Source organism: Protopterus annectens, chromosome 10.part0 (assembly GCF_019279795.1).
Source record: "Protopterus annectens isolate FY-2018-M chromosome 10.part0, PAN1.0, whole genome shotgun sequence".
Classification (NCBI taxonomy): Eukaryota; Metazoa; Chordata; order Ceratodontiformes; family Protopteridae; genus Protopterus; species Protopterus annectens.
The window spans coordinates 1703361637-1703385844 of NC_056744.1; the positions used below are offsets into that span (position 1 = coordinate 1703361637).

General features: G+C 38.0%; 2 protein-coding genes across 2 annotated transcripts in view; both read right to left on the bottom strand.

Annotated features, from left to right (window-relative positions):
* Positions 1–7836: 7836 nt before the first annotated feature.
* LOC122813932 (zinc finger protein 665-like) lies at positions 7837–9425 on the bottom strand. The gene has a single exon (XM_044086478.1). The coding sequence runs from the start codon at positions 9337–9339 to the stop codon at positions 7912–7914; it is 1428 nt and encodes a 475-aa protein (XP_043942413.1). The 5' UTR covers positions 9340–9425; the 3' UTR covers positions 7837–7911.
* Positions 9369–24208, bottom strand: part of LOC122814452 (E3 ubiquitin-protein ligase TRIM39-like) — a 125903-nt gene continuing 111063 nt past the window's right edge. Inside the window, exons 6-7 of the mRNA XM_044087031.1 lie at positions 9425–9509; positions 9369–9387 (exon numbers count right to left, since the gene is read on the bottom strand). Coding sequence (XP_043942966.1) covers positions 9369–9387; positions 9425–9509 — 104 coding nt within the window. The remainder of the gene's footprint in view (positions 9388–9424; positions 9510–24208) is intronic.

A 24208-nucleotide genomic window follows, 5' to 3' on the forward strand; every position in this document is an offset into this window, starting at 1 on the left:
TTATTGCCCTTTTGTTCTATTGAAATAATTGAGTTTTCTTCTAAATGACTATAAACTCTGCCGGCATCAATTCCAGTGTATAGTTTATACATCATCAGAAGGCAAGTTAGGGTCTAATTTTCAGGGTAGTTTGCAGGTTCACTCTTAAGTAGGAGAATTGTTTTTCCTCATTAGCCAAGTTGGTGTCTGTTCAGGGTGCACATATAAATAGTTCTTACTCATGGCAAGATCTTTGTGCAAAAGATATTAATACTTGTAACCAGAAGTTAGGTACTGCATCTGGGCCTGGGGTTTTCCAGTTACAGGCTTTTCTTAACTTTGTTTCAATCTGTCTGGCTGTTACTTCATCCTACTTCATATCCTGTACCTTTAAACTTCTTATTTCCTTTACTTCTTCTATCCATTTAGCTTAGCATCTTTGTTATGTTCCAGAGGATCTTCATAAATACTTCTCCAAAATATATCTATTTCTTCTTTTTTTGGTGGCCTTTCAATTCCTTTTACCTTGTTTCCCAATTCTCTATAAAAACTTTTTGGGGTCATCAATGAATTGCTTATTTTGCATTTTGCCTTTATATTTATCTGTTCGGAGAATGTTATTTGCGATAGTACATGATAACTCATTTGTTCTATTGCTGTTGCGGTGGTGGTGCTGCGGTAGCATTGACGCCTCACAGTGAGACGTTGCCTGTTCGATTCTCAGAGTGTCTTCTGTGTGGCGACATGTGTGAATGGCCGTTCCTTCACTGAAGGTTGTGCGTTAGGCCCGGCAAGCCAGCACGTAAAAATCTACTGCCAATCATTAGCGGACCGGAGTTCTGCTGTGGCGACCCCTAACCAGGAAAAGCCGAAAGACACAACAACTGTACATTGCTGTTATTTTGTCCATCTTTCTTAGTAGTTTTGTTGATCTGTTCCCTCTTCTATATTCTTCTAACAGTGACAATTCTTGTCTTAATTGCTTTATAGTTTTCTCTCTATTCGATACTTCCATGATGGTATTCACTTTTTCCTCATCCTTTCCCTCACTACCCCGTATTCTTGTGGTAAAACTTTATCAGTTATTAATTTAGTTGCACAGTAATATATCCTGTTTACTTCTGTTATATCACATGGATCTCTATGGATTGTCCTAATTACTGTGTTCATTTGTTTTATCAAACTTCTGACTTTTTGGGTTTTATTGACCATCTGCCATCTATTCCTTTCATTGATCTTAATATGTCTATCTATCGCTATTAAAACAAGCAACGCTTCGCTTAGCTAATTTTCTTCTAATCTGGGGACACATTTTTTTGTTTTCTATTTCCTACAGTCATTCTACAAAAAGTTCTAGATCATCTCCCTATGACACATTCTCTTCTATTTCATCCTGTGCCATCCATTACTCTGTCATATGGGAACTCACTGACCTATCACTCCTCAACAGTGACTGCACCAGAGTTTCCACAGTTTCCTGTTCCTTCTCTTGTTGCCCAGCTTCAAGTGAGTGTTTATACTGGTCTCCTGTGGAAAGCTCTAAAATATCTTCATATGGCACCTGACCAATTGCTTCCCATTCCACTGGTTTCCCCTTAATTTGGAGGTCCATTGCCCTATCGTGTTGTGGTGCTTTCTGAAATAGATTTTCTACACTAAATCCTTCCCTTTGCAGGTACTCCATAACCTCAGTCTCTATTTCTTTAACTTCTCCATTACTAATCTCCTTTACTACTTTGCCTCTGCCTTATTTTTTGGATGGTAAAGTTTCTATGTCTGCCTTCCTTTGCCTGTACTTCTCTTGGAATATCTTTGGTGCTGTTCTTTTTGTATTGATTAGTTTTGCTTTTTCCTTTTCATAGATATTACACCATATTAAATCTCTTTCTTCCCCATGTCCATACTTCTTCAGATGTCTCCCGATCTTCTTGCTTCTCCTTACTTTGTGGATTTGCTCCATCTTGCTGTGATGTAACCTGCATTAGACCTTCTACACCACATCCTTCACTTTGCGGCCACCCCTCAACTTCACCTTCTATTTAACTTCTACTTTACTAATCTTCTTTTCTACATTCCCTCTTAGTGATATTATTTTTATGGTGAAATTTTCCTTATCTGGCTGCCTTTGCCTGCATGTATTTGAATGTTTTTGGGGCTGCCCTTTTTCTATTAATTTGGCTTTCTTCTTTGCATAAATATTGCATAATATCAAATCTCTCTTTCCTTCCAATGCCCATATTTCTTTTTTATACTTTTCAAAAATCTCTAGGTTTTGTTGTTTAGATTTTTGCACTTCTTCAGATGCTTCTTTTTCAAAACAGATCAAAGTTTCTTTGTTTATATAATGCTTTTCACAAAACTGTTGTATTAATGAACACAATTTTTTGAGGCTTTTGACAGTTTTTCTTGTGGAAGAATTTTTCTTTCCTCTAATTTCTCTCAATCTTTTTGTATATCTTGGGTCTGGAAATTCTGGGCTTTTTGCATAATAGTAACAATACCTTATTTTCTTTCTCCATTTATTGTCTTTATTTCTCTTCTTTGGCCTATCAGTTTTTGTGATTTTTGAGGACTGCTATTTCCTTCTACAACAAAACCATCCTTTCCTGTGGCTGACCCTGGCCCCATTGTAGGAATGTTTCCATATTTTAAGGATTCTAAACTGTGATTTTTTTTCCAGTCCTGGCACCAGTACACCTACAAGAATTAGGCACTTTATCGTGGGAATTGTGCACCCAGCTATCATTTTTTTTTTTTAATTTTTGACCTACTTTTGTTCATGATATATGCTATATAAATACAGTCAACACATCAGTGTAGTCTTGGTAAGATTTTGTGAAAAACAGGGTCCACCTCATGAAGGTACTCACCAAGACTTCAGGATGAATTCAATTTCAGCAATATTACTACCCTTTGTTTGCTGACTTATCTTCTCTCCATTCGGACTCTATTTTTTTTTATTTCTCCAAATATTGCGAGTTTCTAATACCATGACGGGAAGGGACTCATTCCTAAGTCAAAGTATGACTAAAGATCATGAAATTATTATTGTTTCAACCTTTGATGTCAGCCAGAAGTGCTCTTCACAGCACCTGCACTGTGCCCAGTAATGACTCCTGCAATTTGTATGGAGTTACATGCATTGGTAACATATCTACTCTAAGTATAATTTTAGATTTTTTATAAGACCCATTGCTCCAACTACTATTGGAACTATCTGGTTGTCATTCTTCCACATTGCTCTTGTTTCTGCCTGCAAATCCTAATATGTTATGACCTTGTGTCTCTCTGTACACAAGACTCTGTAGTCACTGGGTATGATGATTTCAATGATCAATGCTAATTTTGTCTTCTTTTCTTGCAACACTGTATCTGGTTTTCTAGCATCTGACTTTTCAACTGTTGGTAATGAATGATCCCATGTGATGTAGACCATCATTTTCTATGATGACTTCTGGCTCATATTTACAGTGTTTTTCAGCTACTTCAATACTGTTTGCAAAATTCCCAGTGCAAGAGTCTTGGCACATTATTACGCCTTTCAGTAGACAGTCCTTCTGCCATTAGTATGCTGCAATGAGGTGTGCAAACTGTTTCCAATTCTGTTCTATAAAAGCTACATTTGTCCGTTTCTCCAACATGTTCAGTGGACTTAAACTGTGTACATAGCCCACTACCTTGTGCTGCCAATAGTAACCTTTCATCTCTTGGTTTGAATTTACCTCTCCTTAACCGTTCCTGCACTCGATCCTGAACAACATGAGGCTCTTCCAGAAGTTGTCTTGCCTTCTCATCTGGTCCTTCACCTTATATGCTTTCTTTTGTTTTTTGGCACAATCAGTTGCTGTCTGGTTTGATTTCCATTCCTGCTTGACGCCGATATGCTTCTGCTAGCTTAAGCAGGGAAGTCATCTTAGATTTATTCTCCTCGTATTTCAAAACTTTCATTATATTTGGATCTTCTGAGATCAGCAAATGTGTGGAGTCCTATGACTGCAGATCTATACATGAAATCAATTTCAAGGAGGCCCATCCCTCCTTCAGAATGGGGAATATATAATCTTGGTCTGCACTGATTTTTGTAAATGACCTGGTGAGCATGAAGCATTCTTCTTGTTTTCCTGTCTTATCTATCCAGCACATTTTGGGGCCAGTCAATCACTCCAAAACTGTAAGTTAAGACAGGAAGAACAAACTGGTTTATAGCTTGGATTTTGTTCCTAGATGTTAATGCTGTTTTTAGGATTAAAGTCTTCTAAAGTACTCTTTACTGAGCTTTATTCACATTTGTTCATGTTTTATTGCTGAGCCTTCATCAGTTCCCAGGTATTTATACACCCCCTCTTGCTTTAGTTCTTTTATATCACATTCTAGTCCCAAACTGATGTTTTCTTGGTGTTGCAGCTTTCCTGCTTTAAAGGTTGCTTTTGCACATTTACCAAGACCAAATGACATTCTTATATCATCTGAAAAAGTTCTTACAACCTGCAGTTGTGCTTTCAGTTCCTCATGTGATGAACTATACATTTTTAAATCATCGATAAAGAGAACATGAGAAGTCTTTATACTTACTTTGTTGTTTTCTAGGAGCCAAATTATAGCCATGGCCTAAGCTATTAAGTAAACAGCTTAATGGGTTAAGGGCAAGACAGAATCACAGTGGTGACAGAGGAGTCACAATGGAATATCCCACTTTGAATTTTTATCCCTTTGATAATAATTTGTCCTTTATCATGGCTTAATTTTAAAGTGGTCTGCCACTGTTTCATGGTCACTGTAATGTACTCAATCAGTGCAGGGTGCATCTTATGCATTTTAAGCACTTTTTTATCCATGAATGTGGTATACTATCAAATGCTTTCATGTAGTCAGTCCATGCCATGCTTAGATTCTTCCCCTTTTTACATTTCTCCACTATGACTTTAACAACAAATGATCCTTTGTTGCATACAACGTTCTTTTATTGTCCTTTTGTTCTGCTGCCATAATTCAGTTTCCTTCTAAATGGCTATGAACTCTGTCAGCATCAACTGCTATGTATAATTTATACATTGTTGGAAAACAAGTTACTGGTCTATAATTTTTAGGGTAGCTTGCAGGTTCACTCAAGTAGGAGCATTTGGTTTGCCTGTTGTTAGCCAGGTTGGTGTCTGTTTGGGGTGCGCATATAAACAGTTCTTACTCATGGCTAAATCCTTGTGCAAAGATGTTAATACTTTTAACCAAGAATTAGGTACTGCATCTGGGCCTGGGGTTTTCCATTTAGAAGATTTTCTTAACTTTGTTTCAATCACTCTGGTTACTTCATCCCGTTTAATTTCCTCTACCTATAACATTCTTATTCTTTCTTTTATTTATTTTATACATTTAGCATCTTTGTTATGCTCCACATGATCTTCATAGATACTTCTCCAAAATGCGTCTATTTCTTCTTTTTTGGTGGTCTTTCAATTCCTTTTACCTTGCTTCCTCAATTCTCTATAAAACGTTATTGTGTCATCAATAAATTGCTTATCTTGTACTTTTCTTTTATATTTATCTGTATATCTTCTAAGTTTTCTGCCTGTCCTGAAATTTTTTGTTTATTATTTGCGATAGTGCATGGTAGATCCTGCTAAGTTTTATGCCTGTCCTGAAATTTTTTGTTTATTATTTGCGATAGTGCATGGTAGAGCCTGGTCTGTTCTAATACTGCACATTGCTTTTATCACATCTATTCCCCCTTCTATAGTCTTCTAATAGTGACACTTCTTGTCTTAATTGCTTTATATTTTCTCTATTCAATACTTCCATGATGGTATTTGATTTCTCCCCTTCCTTTGCCTCACTACCCTGTGCACTACTATGTGCTCTTGTGGTACAACTTTATCAGTTATTAAATTAGTTGTACAGTATCATATCCTGTTTACTTTGGTTATATCTCATGCATCTCTATGGAGTTTTAATTATTGTGTTCATTTGTTTTATCAGACTTCCGACTTTTGGGGTTTTGTTGATCTTCTGCAGTCGATTTCTTTCATTGATTTTAATACATCTATCCATGTCCATTAAATCAAGCAATTCTTCTCTTTGTTTATTTTCTTCCAAACTAGGGGCACGTCCTTTGTTTTCCACTTCCTGCAGGCATTCTATAGAAAGTTCTACACCATCTTCCTGTGACACCTTTTTTCAGTTTCATCCTGTACCGTCCACTGGGACCTCACTGACCTTTCACTCCTCAACATTGACTGCATCAGAGTTTCTGCAGTCTCCTGCTGCTTGCGTTGCTTTCTAGCTTTAAATGAATATTTATACTGATTTCCTGTGGAAGGCTTCAAAATATCTTGATATGGCACCTGACCAATTACGTCCTGTTCCATGGGTTTCGTCTTAATTTGGATATCCATTGCTCTATCCTGTTGTGGTGCTTTCTGCATTAGATTTTCTACACTGAATCCTTCACTTTGCAAATGCTCCATAACCTCAATTTCTATTTTTTTAACTTCTCCATTACTGATCCCCTTTTCTACTTTTCCTCTGTCTTATTTTTTGTATTGTAAAGTTTTCCATATTTAGATTCCTTTGCCTGTATTTTCTCTTCAAATATCTTTGGTGCTGCTCTTTTTGTTTTTGGTTAATTTTGCTTTCTTCTTTGCATAAATATTACACCAAATCAAATCTCTTTTCCTTTCCCATGTCCATATTTTTTCTTCAGATGTCTCCTGATCTTCCTGCTTCTCTTTAATTTGGGGACTCACTCCATCATGCTGTAATATAATCTGTGTTAGAGTTTCTACATTAAATTCTCCACTCCGCAGACATAACTTCAACTTCTATTTCTTTAACTTCTGCTTTACTAATCTTCTTTTCCACATTTCATCCTTGTGATTTTTTTATTGTAAAAATTTCCATATCTAGATGCCTTGCCTGTATTTGTCATTGAATATCTTTCTGACTGTTTTCTCTATATTAATTAACTTGGCTTTCTCCTTTGCACAAATATTACACCATATTAAATCTCTTTCTTTCTGATGTTCATATTTCCTTTTTTATACTTTTCAAAAATGTCTAAGTTTTGTTTATATTTTTGCACATCCTCAGATGCTTCTTTTTCCTAACAGATCAAAGTTTCTTGATCTATATACGTTTTTTTTTCAAATATCGGTTATATTAATGAACACAAATTTTTATTTGAAGCTTCTGACAATTTTCCTGTGAAAGTATTTTTCTTTCCTCTAATTTATCTCTTAATCTCTTTGTATATCCTCTGTCTGGTAATTCTGGGCTTTTTGCATAATAGTAACAATACATAATTTTTTTTTATCCTCAACAGTCCACTCTATCACCTTTATGGCTCTTCTTTGGCCTATCAGTTTTTGTGGACTGCTACTTCTTTTCTACAACAGGGGGGCATCCACCCCTTAGACATGGCCTAGCCCCATTGTGGGAATGTTTCTGGATTTTGAGGATTCTACACAATTTTTCCCCATCCTAACACCAGTGTGCCTACCAGAATTGGGCACTTTTTGTCCTGGGACTTGTGCACCCAGTTATCTTTTTTTTCTTTTTGACTTACCTCTGTCCAAGATATATGCTATATAAATACAGTCTATATATCAATGTCACCTTGGTGAGATTTTGCAAAAAACAGGGTCTGTCTCACGAAGGTACTCATCAAGACATGAGGATGAATTCAACTTCAGCACTACTACTCTCCTTTGTTTGCTGACTTTTTCATCCATCTAGTCTTCTAAAGTATTCCTTACTAAGTTTTACTCACATTTGTTCATGTTTTATTGCTGATCCTTCATCAGTTCCAAAGTATTTATATACTCCCTCTTGCTCAAGTTCTTTTATATCACATTCTTGTCCCAAACTGATGTTTTCCTGGTGTTGCAGTTTTCCTACTTTAAAAGTTGCTTTCCCTTCTTTTTTTTTAATTTCTCCAAATCTTTAGGGTTTGCTTTCCCCTGTGTGAGTCCTTTCATGTTTTACTAAAGTTCCCCTTTGTTTGAAACACTTATTGCACTCAAGACATTTATATGGGCTCTCCCCTGTGTGAATCCTTTCATGCATTATTAGATTCCCCCCTTGTCTGAAACACTTATTGCATTCAGGACATTTATATGGTTGCATTTCTTTGTGAACTAACAGATGAACTCTAAGGTTACTAGTTGTTGTGAAACCCTTGCTGCATTCAGGACATTTATATGGTTTCTCCCCCGTGTGAGTCCTTTCATGTACTACTAGAGTCCCCCTTTGTCTGAAGCACTTATTGCATTCAGGACATTTATACGGTTTCTTTTCTTTGTGAACTAACAGATGAAGTTTAAGGCTACTAGTTGTTTTGAAACCCTTGCTGCATTCAGGACATTTATATGGTTTCTCCCCTGTGTGAGTCCTTTGATGTATTACTAGAGTCCCCCTTTGTCTGAAACACTTATTGCATTCAGGACATTTATACGGCTTCTTTTCTTTGTGAACTAACAGATGAAGTCTAAGGCTACTAGTTGTTTTGAAACCCTTGTTGCATTCAGGACATTTATATGGTCTCTCCCCCGTATGAGTCCTTTCATGTATTACTAGAGTCCCTCTTTGTCTGAAACACTTATTGCATTCAGGACATTTATATGGTTTCTTTTCTTTGTGAACTAACAGATGAAGTCTAAGGCTATTAGTTCTTGTGAAACCCTTGCTGCATTCAGAACATTTATATGGTCTCTCCCCTGTGTGAATCCTTTCATGGCTTACTAGATTTCTTCTGTCTCTGAAACACTTACTGCATTCAGGACATTTATATGCTCTCTCAGTGTGACTCCTTTTGTGCTCTGTTAGATGACTGCTTTGTTTGAAACACTTGCTACATTCTTGACATTTATATGGTCTAACTCCTGTGTGAGTCCTTTCATGTATTACTAGATGCGTCCTTTGTTTGAAACCCTTACTGCATTCAGAACATTTATATGGTTTCTCTGCCATGTGCATCCTTTCATGACTTACTCGAGCTCTTCTTTCTCTGAAACACTTATCACATTCAGGACATTTATACGGTTGCTCCCCCATGTGAGTCCTTTTGTGTACTACTAAATGACTCCATCGTTTGAAACACTTGCTGCATTCAGAACATTTATATGGTCTCTCCCCCGTGTGTATCCTTTCATGTATTACTAGATTCCCCCTTTGTCTGAAACCCTTACTGCATTCAGCACATTTATATGGTTTCTCTACCATGTGAGTCCTTTCATGTATTACTAGAATCCCCCTTCTTCTGAAACACTTATTGCATTCAGGACATTTATATGGTTTCTTTTCTTTGTGAGCTGTCCTGTGTACTAATGGACTTTGCTGTACTATAGAACTTGGGTCACATTCAGAGTTCATGTTGCAGGTGTATCCTGGATGAAGCTGTGCTACAGGTATAACAGGATGCTTGTCGGAGCCCTTCAGAGTTTGAAAAGAGTGCTGCACATTCTCTGTAGGATAATGTGAAACAGATACTCCAAGTGATGGCTGCTGACTCCAGCAAATGCTCCATTCTCTGCTCCCATTGCCTAGAAACAAATTAATTATTAGTTCTGTATCACAATGATGAAATACACGTGTTTCATTTTACTCACAACAGCACACATGCAGTTTTATCCATCTTAAATATTATGGATTTATTTTCCATTTTTAAATTTAACATTTTCTGCTACTATTAACATGATAAAAGGAGCAAAAACAATTCAGACTCTTCATTTATGAGAAGTTAGTCTTCTAGTAACAGCATTAAGAGATACAAAAACAGTACAAAATTAATGAAATAATCAACACTTGTGAATATAAAACATACCCATCAATCATAAAAGGCATATCTCTCCACTTTTCCTTACTAATATTTGTTAAAGTCATACTGTAGTTGTAGTGTAAATTTGACTCTCATAACATGGTTTAATTTCGTCATGCAAACATATTTATAGTATGGCATTTAAATGCAAGATTCTGCACTTCCCTGGGTGGTTAAAATTGGTCACTTTGGATTAGCACTGGTTGCCATAGTTCAATAAATAAAAACAATCAACCTGGCAAATGCACAACACATGATCAAATAACAGAAGAGCAGAGCACATTGAAATAGAGTACAACAATGTAACAATTGAATATAATGAAGTGCAACAATGTCTTTAATGTATGCAGATTATACAGCATCACTTGCTAATATAAGTTTATACTACTAAATTTCATTCAGCAACACACGAAGCAGCCATGTCCTTCATGCAAAAGGATTTTTGAGGGTGGAAATGAGTAACATACCTCATGAGGATTTGGCACTTTAGAGGCATATCCAGAAAAAGTACCATTGCATAACTACCTTAGCATCACAGTGGATATTTGTGTGTAGTCATGGCAACAGGGAACTCTGTCCCAGGCCAAAGTCCAATATGCAGACAGAATTTTAGAGATGAGCACCCTTCCACCTTGGCCAGGCTGTCACCTTATGTACCAAACATACATCTGCACATACTTGACATAAAGGTGACATTTGTTCATAACATCTTTGGATCTTTCATGCCTCTTCATAGGTCACTGTCTGTCATGATATACAATGCTGCAGAGGCAGAGAAATTTCCCACAGTTATTAAACTGAGACCCATAGAGTTCTACACTTCTTAAGGAGAACAACCAGGAAGAAAGCAGAAGAAAAAAATGAAATGAAGGATCAGGTTTAGGATGAAAGGACATGGGCACTCAATCCAGCCTTAGGTTCCTAAGAAGACAGAGGGGACCAGGACTGCAGCAGTAACCACGCTCAAACATGGTCAGTTTGTCACACAACTGTACTATGTCCTTCATGTGGATCACTGCATCAGTCATAACATCAAAGAAGTTTGTCAAAGCTTATGTTATAATTATTTACAACAGAAGGGCATCATGCTTTCAATAAGGCAGGAGCAAATAAAGCACTAGCCATAAAGATAATGCCCATCTGTAGTGCTCAAGAAAGGTGTGTACTGAGGACCATGTGGTGACCTCTAAAATGTCCTGTACTCTGACCCCTTTCAGGTAGGCTCTAGTAGTCACTGTGAATCTGTTGTGTGTGTTCTGACTTTCATCGAACAGAACTGTTATGGACTTTGTGATGACTGGTAAAGATGGAAATATCTATTTTTAAACAGTCTGCTTGAACAAGGGGTCTCTTTTTTTTGTTTTAAGAAAATGCTGCAAACAACTCATTTGTCTTTCTAATGTCTTTAACGTGGTCTATATAAAACCTCAGGTGCTTGTGAATGTTCATTAATTGCAGAAGTATTTCTGCCTTGTTCTAAGCTATATGGAGAAAAGACTGGTAGCTGGAAAGCTTAGCTTAGGCTCACTTCCAAAATGACTTGGGACAGGAAGAAGGTGTCTAGCTTGCAAAGTCATCCTGTTTTTGTGAAATGCCATTAAAGACACCTTTTACATTAAGGCCTGGAGCTATCTGACTTTTGGCGAATGGGATTGCAATTAAAAATGCAGTTATGCAAAACAAAACTTTACCGTTGCACTTAATACCGCTTAAAATGTCAACAGAGTCAGTTTTTCCAACATACAGTTTTAAGTCACAGGTTGGACCAACTTTTCTGAGGTGCAGAATGCCCTTAGAAAAACTGCATGACAGGTGGCCTGAATGTTAGATGACGTCTAGCAGCAGATAAGCAGAAATGACTGAGAGGTGTACCCTCACTGAAGTGTATTCTAAATTAGATGAAAAAAGTTTGGGAAGTTAGATAAACACCATAGGTACATCCCCCTTTTTATGGTACAGGTTCCTCCTTTGGCACCACAGGATAAATCTGTTGCAGTTCCTTAATTATGATTTTCTGGGACTAGACCTCTTAGCTTTCATCGTGATTTTTGCACCACACTGGAGTACAGTTGTTTGAAGGTAAATACAGGCAGCCTCCAATCTGCTATATTCAAGGGGGAAAGAACACCCACACACCACCAGGTGGCCAGCCCTGCCAAGAGTGTTCATTTGCACCACTCACTTGCACACACACTCTTCACCTACAGCCAGTGTAGAGTGTCCAAACCACCTACTGCATGTCTTTGGAATGTGGGAGGAAACTGGAGCAAATAGAGGAAACCCATGTGATCACCGGGAAGACATGCAGACTCCACACAGAAGGCACCCCAGCAGAGAATTGAACCAGAGAACCTCTTGCTGTGAGGTGACAATGCTAACCACTGCACCACAGTAGCGACCTCAATTGTAATTCCCTCAAGGGAAATCTGGCTAGAGGAGCTACATGGATAGTTGAAGTCATATGACCTAGAATCTCAAGAGTTTGTCTGGCAGTCTACTTTACTAAGGCCGTGACATTTTTGAAGAAGGAAATTACAGCCTCGATTTTGCAGGTTGGGTAAAGGGCCCTGCAAGAATTTATGTCCTGTAGTGTCCCCAGAAATAGTCTTCTGAACTGGACTCAGAAAGGACTTTAGGTGGTTGAGAGTGAAACATATGCTTTAAACTCTGCTTTTATGCATTTTGTAATATAGCCTACTTTGCAGCTTTTACTGGTACATTGTTTTAATTGTTACTATCACCCTGAATACAAAAATCAAGAGATTAAGGAATACATTAAAAGTAGTGTAGGAAAGTGTCACCTTACCAATCAGACTATGTTCATTTACAATGCGTTTCCACTACTGATGGCAAAACCAGAGGGGAAATTAAATCAGGGATACAGACCTGCAAATAAGGCGGCTTTCCAAAATGTTTATCTTCTTAAAAAAAAGTCCCCACATGGTTAGGTCCCAAGTTTGCACAGGAGTTTCAGACAGCATAACTGCATTGTCTGTATTTTCCAACAGGAAGCATGGGATAACATGAGCACGTACTTTTAAATCTACTTCTGATACTGACTCTTCTGTTTCACAACATAGAAGGAAACTGCCTGTGGTATGAACATTTTCTAAAAACAATGAAACAGGTATGCAATTTGGGACAATACTGTTTCTCTTCTTGGATTTAGAACTAAAGAAATTCAGGCCTTGACATGTTGGTAAAGATGCATTTTGCTATGCAATTTTTGAAACATTTCCATTTGCTGAAGATTTATTGGCTAAATGTGTCAAAGAAACGTTGCACTCTTTCTGTACCGTATGTCATTGTAGGTTTAAATATACAACCAAAAAGAGGTTATTATCTTGCAATTTAAAACTGCTGATGTAGGGCTAGCTCAGACTCTGTCTCAATTTTATACATTATGCCATTAAGTGAGCTGGCTCAGATTCAGTCTCACTTTTGCACATTATGCCATTCTGTTCTGGAAATAAAAAAATATATGATGCCACGAAAATATGGACAGGTACTTGGAAAACTTAGGTAATACTGACAATGTTTGCGTCCCAGTTTTGGGAAAATTCCTAGTGTGCCGACTATCTCTGGTTTCAGGGCCTTTGTACAAGGGCAACCAAAGTTTTCATTGCAGCTTTTATGAATAGTTAACACAAACAGGTCCTAAGAGAAAATGTGCTCAGTGCAGGGAGTTTGATTATACTATTCATAACTGTGAAACATTCTATAAAAATGCTGGAAAACTGAACATTTTTGGTTTGACTACCGTCAAATTAAATTGTCATAACAGCAACAGCCTTGACCTGTTAGTATTATAGCTCCATTACGTATTGCAGAAATATATGAGGTTAAAACTGATATGCGTAATGTTTTGACGGAAGTGACATAGGTGAACAAATCTCACATATACTAATGTTACAGATGATGAAGGTGATAAAAGTGTATATGCATTCATAACTTCTATTTAAAACTGAACTTAACTGACAAACACCATTAAAAAAAAGCAATGTCTTTTCAGCTTTTCCTGGTTAGGGGTCACCACAGCAGAACTCCGGTCCGCTAATGATTGGCAGTGGATTTTTACGGTGCCGAGGTGCCAGCCCAAAGCCCAACCTTCACGGAAGGCACACTCATTCATGCAAGCACCTAAGTGCATGTCTTTATCATTTACGCAGCCGCAGGGAGGACATGCAGACTCCACACAGAAGGAACTCCGGCCGAGAATCTAATGGAAGAACCTCTTGCTGTGAGGCAGCAACACTAACCACTGCACCACCGTGGCCACTACTGACAAACATCATTACATGACAGAAACATTTCGTTAGGTTATCCCCTCCCCTTTTTTTGCAAACTGTTACCCTTTAATTTTTTTTTCTTTTCTTAACCCTTTTTTAAACAGTATTAGACGTATCAATGGTACTGACAAGCACCATTGATACCTCTAATACCATTTATAAAAGGGTTAAGAAAAGAAAATTAAAGGGTAACAGTTTGCAAAAAAAAGGGGAGGGGATAACCTAACTAAATGTTTCTGTAATGTTAGTATTATTAATGAAAAAAGGCATTTAGTTATACGGGAAAGTTACAAGACTATTCATTCGGATATTAGCTGTTTTTTGAATGATTGTCTGTTGACTGCTAGCTAACATCACCAGCCACAGGTATTGTGAGTTCATAAAACTGTTTGGTCCTTTGGCCAACGTTTATGCTGTGGAAATGCTATACTCCATATAAAAAAACAAAAAACGTTTAACATAACTAGATTTGGTTATTTTCACTACTGGCAGACTTCTTACATGTGATTTCAAAGGCCCTTTTGGCTTCATCTGTTTTATTACTGTACATGCACCTACTATCAATATCAGTAACAGACACATGTAACACAACAGTAGCCCCCCAACTGAAACAACCTAAACAGATAAGCTCATAATAACTTCTATAGTGGAATTCAAAAAATCCTGTGTAAGCTTCTACGTGTTTGCAAGGTGAGCAGCAGTAGTGATTATATATTCATGCTGTACATCATGTTTAAATGTAAACACGTTGCACCTACTATCAATATCAGTAACAGATACTTGTAACACCACAAGCAGCAGCAGTGATGATATATTCATGCTGTACATCATGTTTAAATGTAAACACGTTGCACCTACTATCAATATCAGTAACAGATACTTGTAACACTACAAGCAGCAGCAGTGATGATATATTCATGCTGTACATCATGTTTAAATGTAAACACGTGGCACCTACTATCAATATCAGTAACAGATACTTGTAACACTACAAGCAGCAGCAGTGATGATATATTCATGCTGTACATCATGTTTAAATGTAAACAAGTTGCACCTACTATCAATATCAGTAACAGACACTTGTAACACTACAAGCAGCAGCAGTGATGATATATTCATGCTGTACATCATGTTTAAATGTAAACACGTTGCACCTACTATCAATATCAGTAATAGACACTTGTAACACTACAAGCAACAGCATTGATGATATATTCATGCTGTACATCATGTTTAAATGTAAACAAGTTGCACCTACTATCAATATCAGTAACAGACACTTGTAACACTACAAGCAGCAGCAGTGATGATATATTCATGCTGTACATCATGTTTAAATGTAAACACGTTGCACCTACTATCAATATCAGTAACAGACACTTGTAACACTACAAGCAGCAGCAGTGATGATATATTCATGCTGTACATCATGTTTAAATGTAAACACGTGGCACCTACTATCAATATCAGTAACAGACACTTGTAACACTACAAGCAGCAGCAGTGATGATATATTCATGCTGTACATCATGTTTAAATGTAAACACGTTGCACCTACTATCAATATCAGTAACAGACACTTGTAACACTACAAGCAGCAGCAGTGATGATATATTCATGCTGTACATCATGTTTAAATGTAAACACGTTGCACCTACTATCAATATCAGTAACAGATACTTGTAACACCACAAGCAGCAGCAGTGATGATATATTCATGCTGTACATCATGTTTAAATGTAAACACGTTGCACCTACTATCAATATCAGTAACAGACACTTGTAACACTACAAGCAGCAGCAGTGATGATATATTCATGCTGTACATCATGTTTAAATGTAAACACGTTGCACCTACTATCAATATCAGTAACAGACACTTGTAACACTACAAGCAGCAGCAGTGATGATATATTCATGCTGTACATCATGTTTAAATGTAAACATGTTGCACCTACTATCAATATCAGTAACAGACACTTGTAACACTACAAGCAGCAGTGATGATATATTCATGCTGTACATCATGTTTAAATGTAAACACGTTGCACCTACTATCAATATCAGTAACAGACACTTGTAACACTACAAGCAGCAGCAGTGATGACATATTCATGCTGTACATCATGTTTAAATGTAAACACGTTGCACCTACTATCAATATCAGTAACAGATACTTGTAACACCACAAGCAGCAGCAGTGATGATATATTCATGCTGTACATCATGTTTAAATGTAAACACGTTGCACCTACTATCAATATCAGTAACAGATACTTGTAACACTACAAGCAGCAGCAGTGATGATATATTCATGCTGTACATCATGTTTAAATGTAAACACGTTGCACCTACTATCAATATCAGTAACAGACACTTGTAACACTACAAACAGCAGCAGTGATGACATATTCATGCTGTACATCATGTTTAAATGTAAACACGTTGCACCTACTATCAATATCAGTAACAGATACTTGTAACACTGCAAGCAGCAGCAGTGATGATATATTCATGCTGTACATCATGTTAAAATGTAAACACGTGGGGTTTCATGGCTAGAAACAATGTTACTGGTTAGAAACCATGTAATGCAACACAGATAGCACACTTATTTACCTTAGTGCAACTAACTTAGCAGGATTGTGGGTAACGCTACAATGATTACCAGGGTATATCATATAGCGAATGATTACTAGGGTATATCATATAGCAATGTATATGGCCCAAACACAATACAGGATAGTGTATACAGTGCAGAGTGCTATGAAATCCCATTCCAGGAATTCTGCACAATATTTGTGTAAATTATCTGTAAGGATACATGGACTGTCGTGGAAAAAGAACAGTCAGAGGAAGTGTGTGTGTATTGAATAGGGACAGACAGATGAATTGTAGAAATGAACAAGGGGAAAGAGGACAGGTGAAACATAATAATGTACAGCAGATGAAGGCATGTAAATGAAAAACAGTTGTAGCAGGAACACTAATCACAAATTGCCATGGTACAGTACAGACTGCACAGTGAAATCGTATATTACTTGACTGTCAGACAAGGTGATATAACAAAGGAGAAGATTGTCTTTGTGATATAAGCATCCTGACATGAACAATGGAAAGGACATTTATCAGGGATGTTATAATCGGGTTGAGCGCATATTGTGAAGCTGTGCAAACTGATTTGGCTAAGTACGACTGTAATGTCAGCAGAGTATTCCAACAATTGCCACACAGTTACAGGCTCATGGCCAACAGTCAAAAAAGCATGCACAATCATGGACAATATCAGAGTAATGATTAAAATTAAGATAAAAAGAATGATGGCCGCTTAGAAAACTCTCCCGTGAATACAGAACAGTTAATAACAGAAGTTAAAATAGGGAGAGTAGCAGATCAGTTTCTCGGCAATACACACTATCAAACCTTGGAAAAAAGGCACCAACTGGAAGAATTCAAATATTCCAGCAGTTTTTCACTTCACCGCAAAGCAAATCAAACAAATTCTTCGTTTAGTTAACCAAGGCTCATGTGTAGCTCAATTATATATCCAAATAAAGCAGCGATGTAACGGCAATAATGCAGTCCACAAATGCAATATATTAAAACTGTTATTTATTAGAACAAATAATCTGGCAAGCGCTTTCACCCATAGGCTTCATCAGGCCAATAAAACAGAAATTTCTAATTACTACCTTTATAGTTTTGGATCATGACCATCACTTCCTTGAATACAATTGATAAAACATATGTTTTTAAATCCTAGAATATAGGTTAAAAACTTGATATTATGTCAAAATGCATAATAAAGCATCATAAACAATTTAAAACATAATTTGCAAGCAAAAACATAGCCTGTACTATAACTATATAATTGAACAGTTTAAACAATAAAAGCACAAGTTGCATTTCTAAAGCATGGGCTGCTGAAGGCAGTAATGCGCATTATAAATATGCAAATGTACAACCCTCGGGTCTTAATTAAATATGAATATATTAGTAGAGGTTTTTTAGTATAGTGAGAGATAAAGAATCCTTAATTTATACAAATTATTTTATAAATTGCTTAAGTAGAGTCCTTTGTTAGATCACATTTTAAGACCCGAGGGTTGTGCATTTGCATATTTATAATGCGCATTACTGCCTTCAGTGACAGCTGGTGACACAAACTCTACAAGTAGAACTGTCACCACTGGGCTTTTTACTGTTTGGAATATATTTCTCAACAGTCCAGGCTAAAGTATACAGCACAATATATTTCTCAACATTCCAGGCTAAAGTATACAGCATTTGACTTGGTGAGTTTGTTGATTTCAGTATATTGGGTGCAATCATTGGGTCCACCAGTAATGTTAACATCAGGAGTGGCCTTAGGTCACCTGGTGCCCTAGGCAAAAGGGATTCACGGTACCCCCCATCACACCACCCAATGCCCCCATCCTGGCCTAGCTGCACCAAATAAATACTCGAAAAGCACCCCTGCTAGACTGACGCCCTAGGTGGTTGCCTAGTTGGCCTATGCCCAAGGCTAACATACTACTGGAGGGGCTAACAGACAAATGATTGGTGCTAAAGCCACACAGTCTACAAATAAACAAAATTTGTCATTATTTTGGCCTTCTGTAAAGTGGAACTCCCCAGTAATTGCAGCACTGATAACACTCCCCCTATGCTGAAACCCAGTAGTTCAAGACCATAGAACACACACAGATATCAATCTGAACTTTGTCCACCAAGTGTTCACAGTGGTATGGAAAAGCAAGGCTATGCACCTCTTAAGTCAAACCATCATATACAGATCTAAGGATGATATAACAACAGTGTACTTGAACCTCATCAGAACACTAATTAATATAGTACAAGAAATACAGTATAATGTTCCCTTTTGCATCTACCTCACCAGACACCTGCAGCAGCTGGAGACCAGAGGGGTTTCTCAACAAGAAAATACAGAGCCTACAAACCATGCCATGATGTATGTGGATACACTGTAATCTGTATCATACAGAATGAGGTGACTTGTGCCTGGCATACAGGCTGGTCTCTGACCCTGCTCTGATGGAAACACTGCACATCCACAAATTAGCTGTAGCTGATAACATCAGCAGAGTCTGGTGAGAGGAAGATTTTAATAGCAGTGTCCCACATGCTGGTGTAAAATACTCTCTCTAATGTCAAGCAAGTACACACACACACACACACACACACACACACACACACACACACACACACACACACACACACACACACACACACACACACACCAGTTGGCTGCAATTAGGACAGAACCGAACCCCTACTTAAGTACACTGACTACAGAACTCTGTATTTAAGGCAAGCACAGAAAAAAATGAAGGCCCTATCTAACAAAATGTCACATATTTACAATGCAGCCATCTGTTATTTCCCCCATGCAATACAATGCTGATCTCACAATACTTGTTCAGAAATACATCAACTACACTACACAAATTACTTGGAGAGCATCAGACACTTTACAGGTGAGGACATCAGCAGTGTCTGGTGGGAAGAAAATGGTAATATCAGTGTACCACATGCTGGTGTAAAATGTTCTCTAATGTCATGCAAGTGTGAAAATGGTAATAGCAGTGAACCACATGCTGGTGTAAAATGTTCTCTAATGTCATGCAAGTATGAACATGGTAATAGCAGTGAACCACATGCTGGTGTAAAATGTTCTCTAATGTCATGCAAGTGTGAAAATGGTAATAGCAGTTACCACATGCTGGTGTAAAATGTTCTCTAATGTCATGCAAGTGTGAAAATGGTAATAGCAGTGTACCACATGCTGGTGTAAATTGTTCTCTCTAATGTCATGCAAGTGTGAAAATGGTAATAGCAGTTACCACATGCTGGTGTAAAATGTTGTCTAATGTCATGCAAGTGTGAAAATGGTAATAGCAGTTACCACATGCTGGTGTAAAATGTTCTCTAATGTCATGCAAGTGTGAAAATGGTAATAGCAGTGTACCACATGCTGGTGTAAATTGTTCTCTCTAATGTCATGCAAGTGTGAAAATGGTAATAGCAGTTACCACATGCTGGTGTAAAATGTTGTCTAATGTCATGCAAGTGTGAAAATGGTAATAGCAGTTACCACATGCTGGTGTAAAATGTTCTCTAATGTCATGCAAGTGTGAAAATGGTAATAGCAGTTACCACATGCTGGTGTAAAATGTTCTCTAATGTCATGCAAGTGTGAAAATGGTAATAGCAGTGTACCACATGCTGGTGTAAAATGTTCTCTAATGTCATGGAAGTGTGAAAATGGTAATAGCAGTTACCACATGCTGGTGTAAAATGTTCTCTAATGTCATGCAAGTGTGAAAATGGTAATAGCAGTGTACCACATGCTGGTGTAAAATGCTCTCTAATGTCATGCAAGTGTGAAAATGGTAATAGCAGTGTACCACATGCTGGTGTAAAATGCTCTCTAATGTCATGCAAGTGTGAAAATGGTAATGGCAGTATAACACATGCGGGTGTAAAATGTTCTCTAATGTCATGCAAGTGTGAAAATGGTAAGAGCAGTGTACCACATGCTGGTGTAAAATGTTCTCTAATGTCATATAAGTGTGAAAATGGTAATAACAGTTACCACATGCAGGTGTAAAATGTTCTCTATAATGTCAAGCAAATGCACAGACACACACACAGACCCCAGTTGACTGCAGTGAGAACAGAATCCCTACCTAACTACACAGACTACAGAACAAAGTATTTTATGCAAGCACTATGGCACATGTTTGACATTTACAAGTCTGCAGGACAACTTATAGTAGATGACGTCAGCACTGGATGTCAGAAAGAGAATGCTGGGAGGCCTGTATGAAAGAGATAGCTAACCATGTTCAACTGTCAAGATATTTTAAGTTCTGCATGTTACCAGATTGATCAGTGTGCAGTGAGCAGTATTTGGTGGTTATGTTCCAATGAACAGTATACTTTCAGAGACAGCTTTACAAACTATATGCAAATAGGTGTCCACTTTACTACAGGTATCAGAAAATATGAATGTATATTTTCATTTTAAAGGTGTGCATGGTATATAACATGACACTTGTTAGTAATTTAGGTATTGTAGTTGATATATTTATTTTATTTCACATTTGTTAACCGGGTTAGTCCATCTGAGCCAATGGTCTGTTTTCAGTGGGGACCTGAGGAGAACAGCCCCAGCAATACCGACATAAGAAGGTAACATAGTAGGCAATATACAAAACCCAAGAAAAAAACAGTGTAGCAATACAACATAAGCAAAAATTACATATACAGTAGACAGGTGAAACAAATAACTGTAATAAAAATAAAACAAAATGAAGTAAATACAACTAGTACATTTAAGTATTTATAGTAACAGCATATCTTTCCCAAGTAGCATAATGTAGTACAGTCTAGTGAGCAGATTAGTCATGAATTATTAGATGTAGACAGGCAGTGAAAAGAAAAAGAAAGGAAAATGCAGATTATGGAGGATTTAGGCAAGGACAGGCTTTTGAGTTCAGAAAGTAGTGCTTGACTTCAGTTTTAAAGCAGCTGGAACTAGTGATGCTATGAATGTGGGGTGCTAGCCTATTCCATGCAAGGAACACAGAGTGTTTATAGAGGAATTTACCATAAGTTTGGTTGGGTATATAGATGTCTAGAATGCGCTGGTCAGAACTACGAAGAGACAGGGTTGGGTTATAAGGGGATACTGAGGTAGAGAGTGATTGGCTGGTTGGGTTTATAGATGTCTAGAATGTGCTGGTCAGAACTACGAAGAGACAGGGTTGGGTTATAAGGGGATACTGAGGTAGAGAGTGATGGGCTGGTTGGGTTTATAGATGTCTAGAATGTGCTGGTCAGAACTACGAAGAGACAGGGTTGGGGTATAAGGGGATACTGAGGTACAGAGTGATGGGCTGGTTGGGTTTATAGATGTCTAGAATGTGCTGGTCAGAACTACGAAGAGACAGGGTTGGGTTATAAGGGGATACTAAGGTAGAGAGTGATGGGCTGGTTGGGTTTATAGATGTCTAGAATGTGCTGGTCAGAACTACGAAGAGACAGGGTTGGGTTATAAGGGGATACTGAGGTAGAGAGTGATGGGCTGGTTGGGTTTATAGATGTCTAGAATGTGCTGGTCAGAACTACGAAGAGACAGGGTTGGGGTATAAGGGGATACTAAGGTACAGAGTGATGGGCTGGTTGGGTTTATAGATGTCTAGAATGTGCTGGTCAGAACTACGAAGAGACAGGGTTGGGGTATAAGGGGATACTAAGGTAGACAGTGATGGGCTGGTTGGGTTTATAGATGTCTAGAATGTGCTGGTCAGAACTCAAGAGACAGGGTTGGGTTATAAGGGGATACTAAGGTAGAGAGTGATGGGCTGGTTGGGTATATAGATGTCTAGAATGTGCTGGTCAGAACTACGAAGAGACAGGGTTGGGTTATAAGGGGATACTAAGGTAGAGAGTGATGGGCTGGTTGGGTTTATAGATGTCTAGAATGTGCTGGTCAGAACTACGAAGAGACAGGGTTGGGGTATAAGGGGATACTAAGGTACAGAGTGATGGGCAGGGTAGCAGTTTGTTGAGTAGGGAGTGTGTGAGCTGCAGCCGGACAAGTAGTAAGAGCTGGGGAATTCCATCACTGAAGCTGTTTTAGGGCAAGACAACGATGGGATTTATAAGGTTGGTTACTGGCAAATCTTGCTATGTTATTGTAAACTTGTTCTAGTTTGGAGAGAAGGTTTGACTGGAGGTGAGTTAAGATAGGGGAGGTGTAGAGGAGACATGGAAGGAAATAGGCTTGGGCAAGGGAGGGTTTGGTGTTCAGAGCAAGAAATCTCTTATTCCTGTAGGGAAGACCATTTTCATGTTAGTTTTTTTGATACAGTGTTAAATATGGATGTTGAATTTGAGTTGGTCATCGATTATTGTACCAAGTAACAGTGTGAGGCTCAGCAGTCAGCTTTGATGAGAGTGTTATCTAGTGAAGAAATAATAAAGGTGGATTTAAGGTTTTAGAGAGTTTTGAGGAGAAATAGTAGGAACTTGGTATTTTTGGGGTTGAGTATATGTTGATGCTCTGTGAGCCATTTTTCCACAGATGAGAAGTTTTGGGTGACAAAGCGGTTTAGAAATGTTGTCAGCACAATAGATAAGCACAGAGTCATTGGCGTACTATATGAGGAAGGAGGTGTTACAGGAGGAGTAAAGACGATTGGTGAAGGCGTTGAATAGGAGGGAGTCAAGGATTGAGCCTTGAGGGACACCAGTTTGGATAGGTAGGAAAGGGGAGCAAGCAGATTGCCATCTGACAGACTGGAGCCTATTTTATAGATAGCTTGAGAATCGGTGAATAGTAGAGGGGGTGAGATTAAGGTCAGTAAACTTAGTAAGTAGCTTGGAATGGGATACAGTAATGAAAGTTTTGGAGAGGTCGAGAAAGAGGCAAAACATGAGAAGGTTTTTTTCCCCCTGGCTTCAGCAACAGTGTGAGCGAAGGATAGGAGGACAGCAGAGGTGCTGTGGTGTGGCCTAAAGCCATGTTGAATGAGTGAGAAGATTTTCATTAATAAGGTGAATTAAAAGTGGATTGTGAACACATTTTTTTGAGGATTTTGAATAGAGGAGATAGGATGGCAATGGGTCTGTAATTAGAAGCCCCAGTGGAGTTACCTCCTTTGTGAAGTGCAATGGTGTAGAAAAATTTCCAGATGTCAGGGACAGTAGACTCTTGTATAGATCTGTTTATTAGGCTAGAGACAGGATAGGCTACAGAATGAGCAGAGAGTTTAAGAAAAAGGGGAGGGAGGTTATCAGTTTTAGTAGACGTGATTGGATGTAGGCTGTGGAGATGAGGTTAAGAGAGAAAAGGGTTGTGTTGCATGTGAAGTGAGTGGTGTGAGGGTAGTTGTGGCTTTGGGAGGGTTGGGTAAGTTTTTCAATAGATTTGATGAAGTGGGTATTATGTAAGGTGGCAGTTTCTAAGGAAGAATTATTAGGGTAGGGGTTAGGGGTGGTAGGTTGACCTGGATTTAAGATCTTATTGATGGTATGCCAGAATTTTTGGGGGTTAGACTTTTGGGAGAAATGGGGATTATAAAAGAAAGTTTCTTGTTAATTGCTG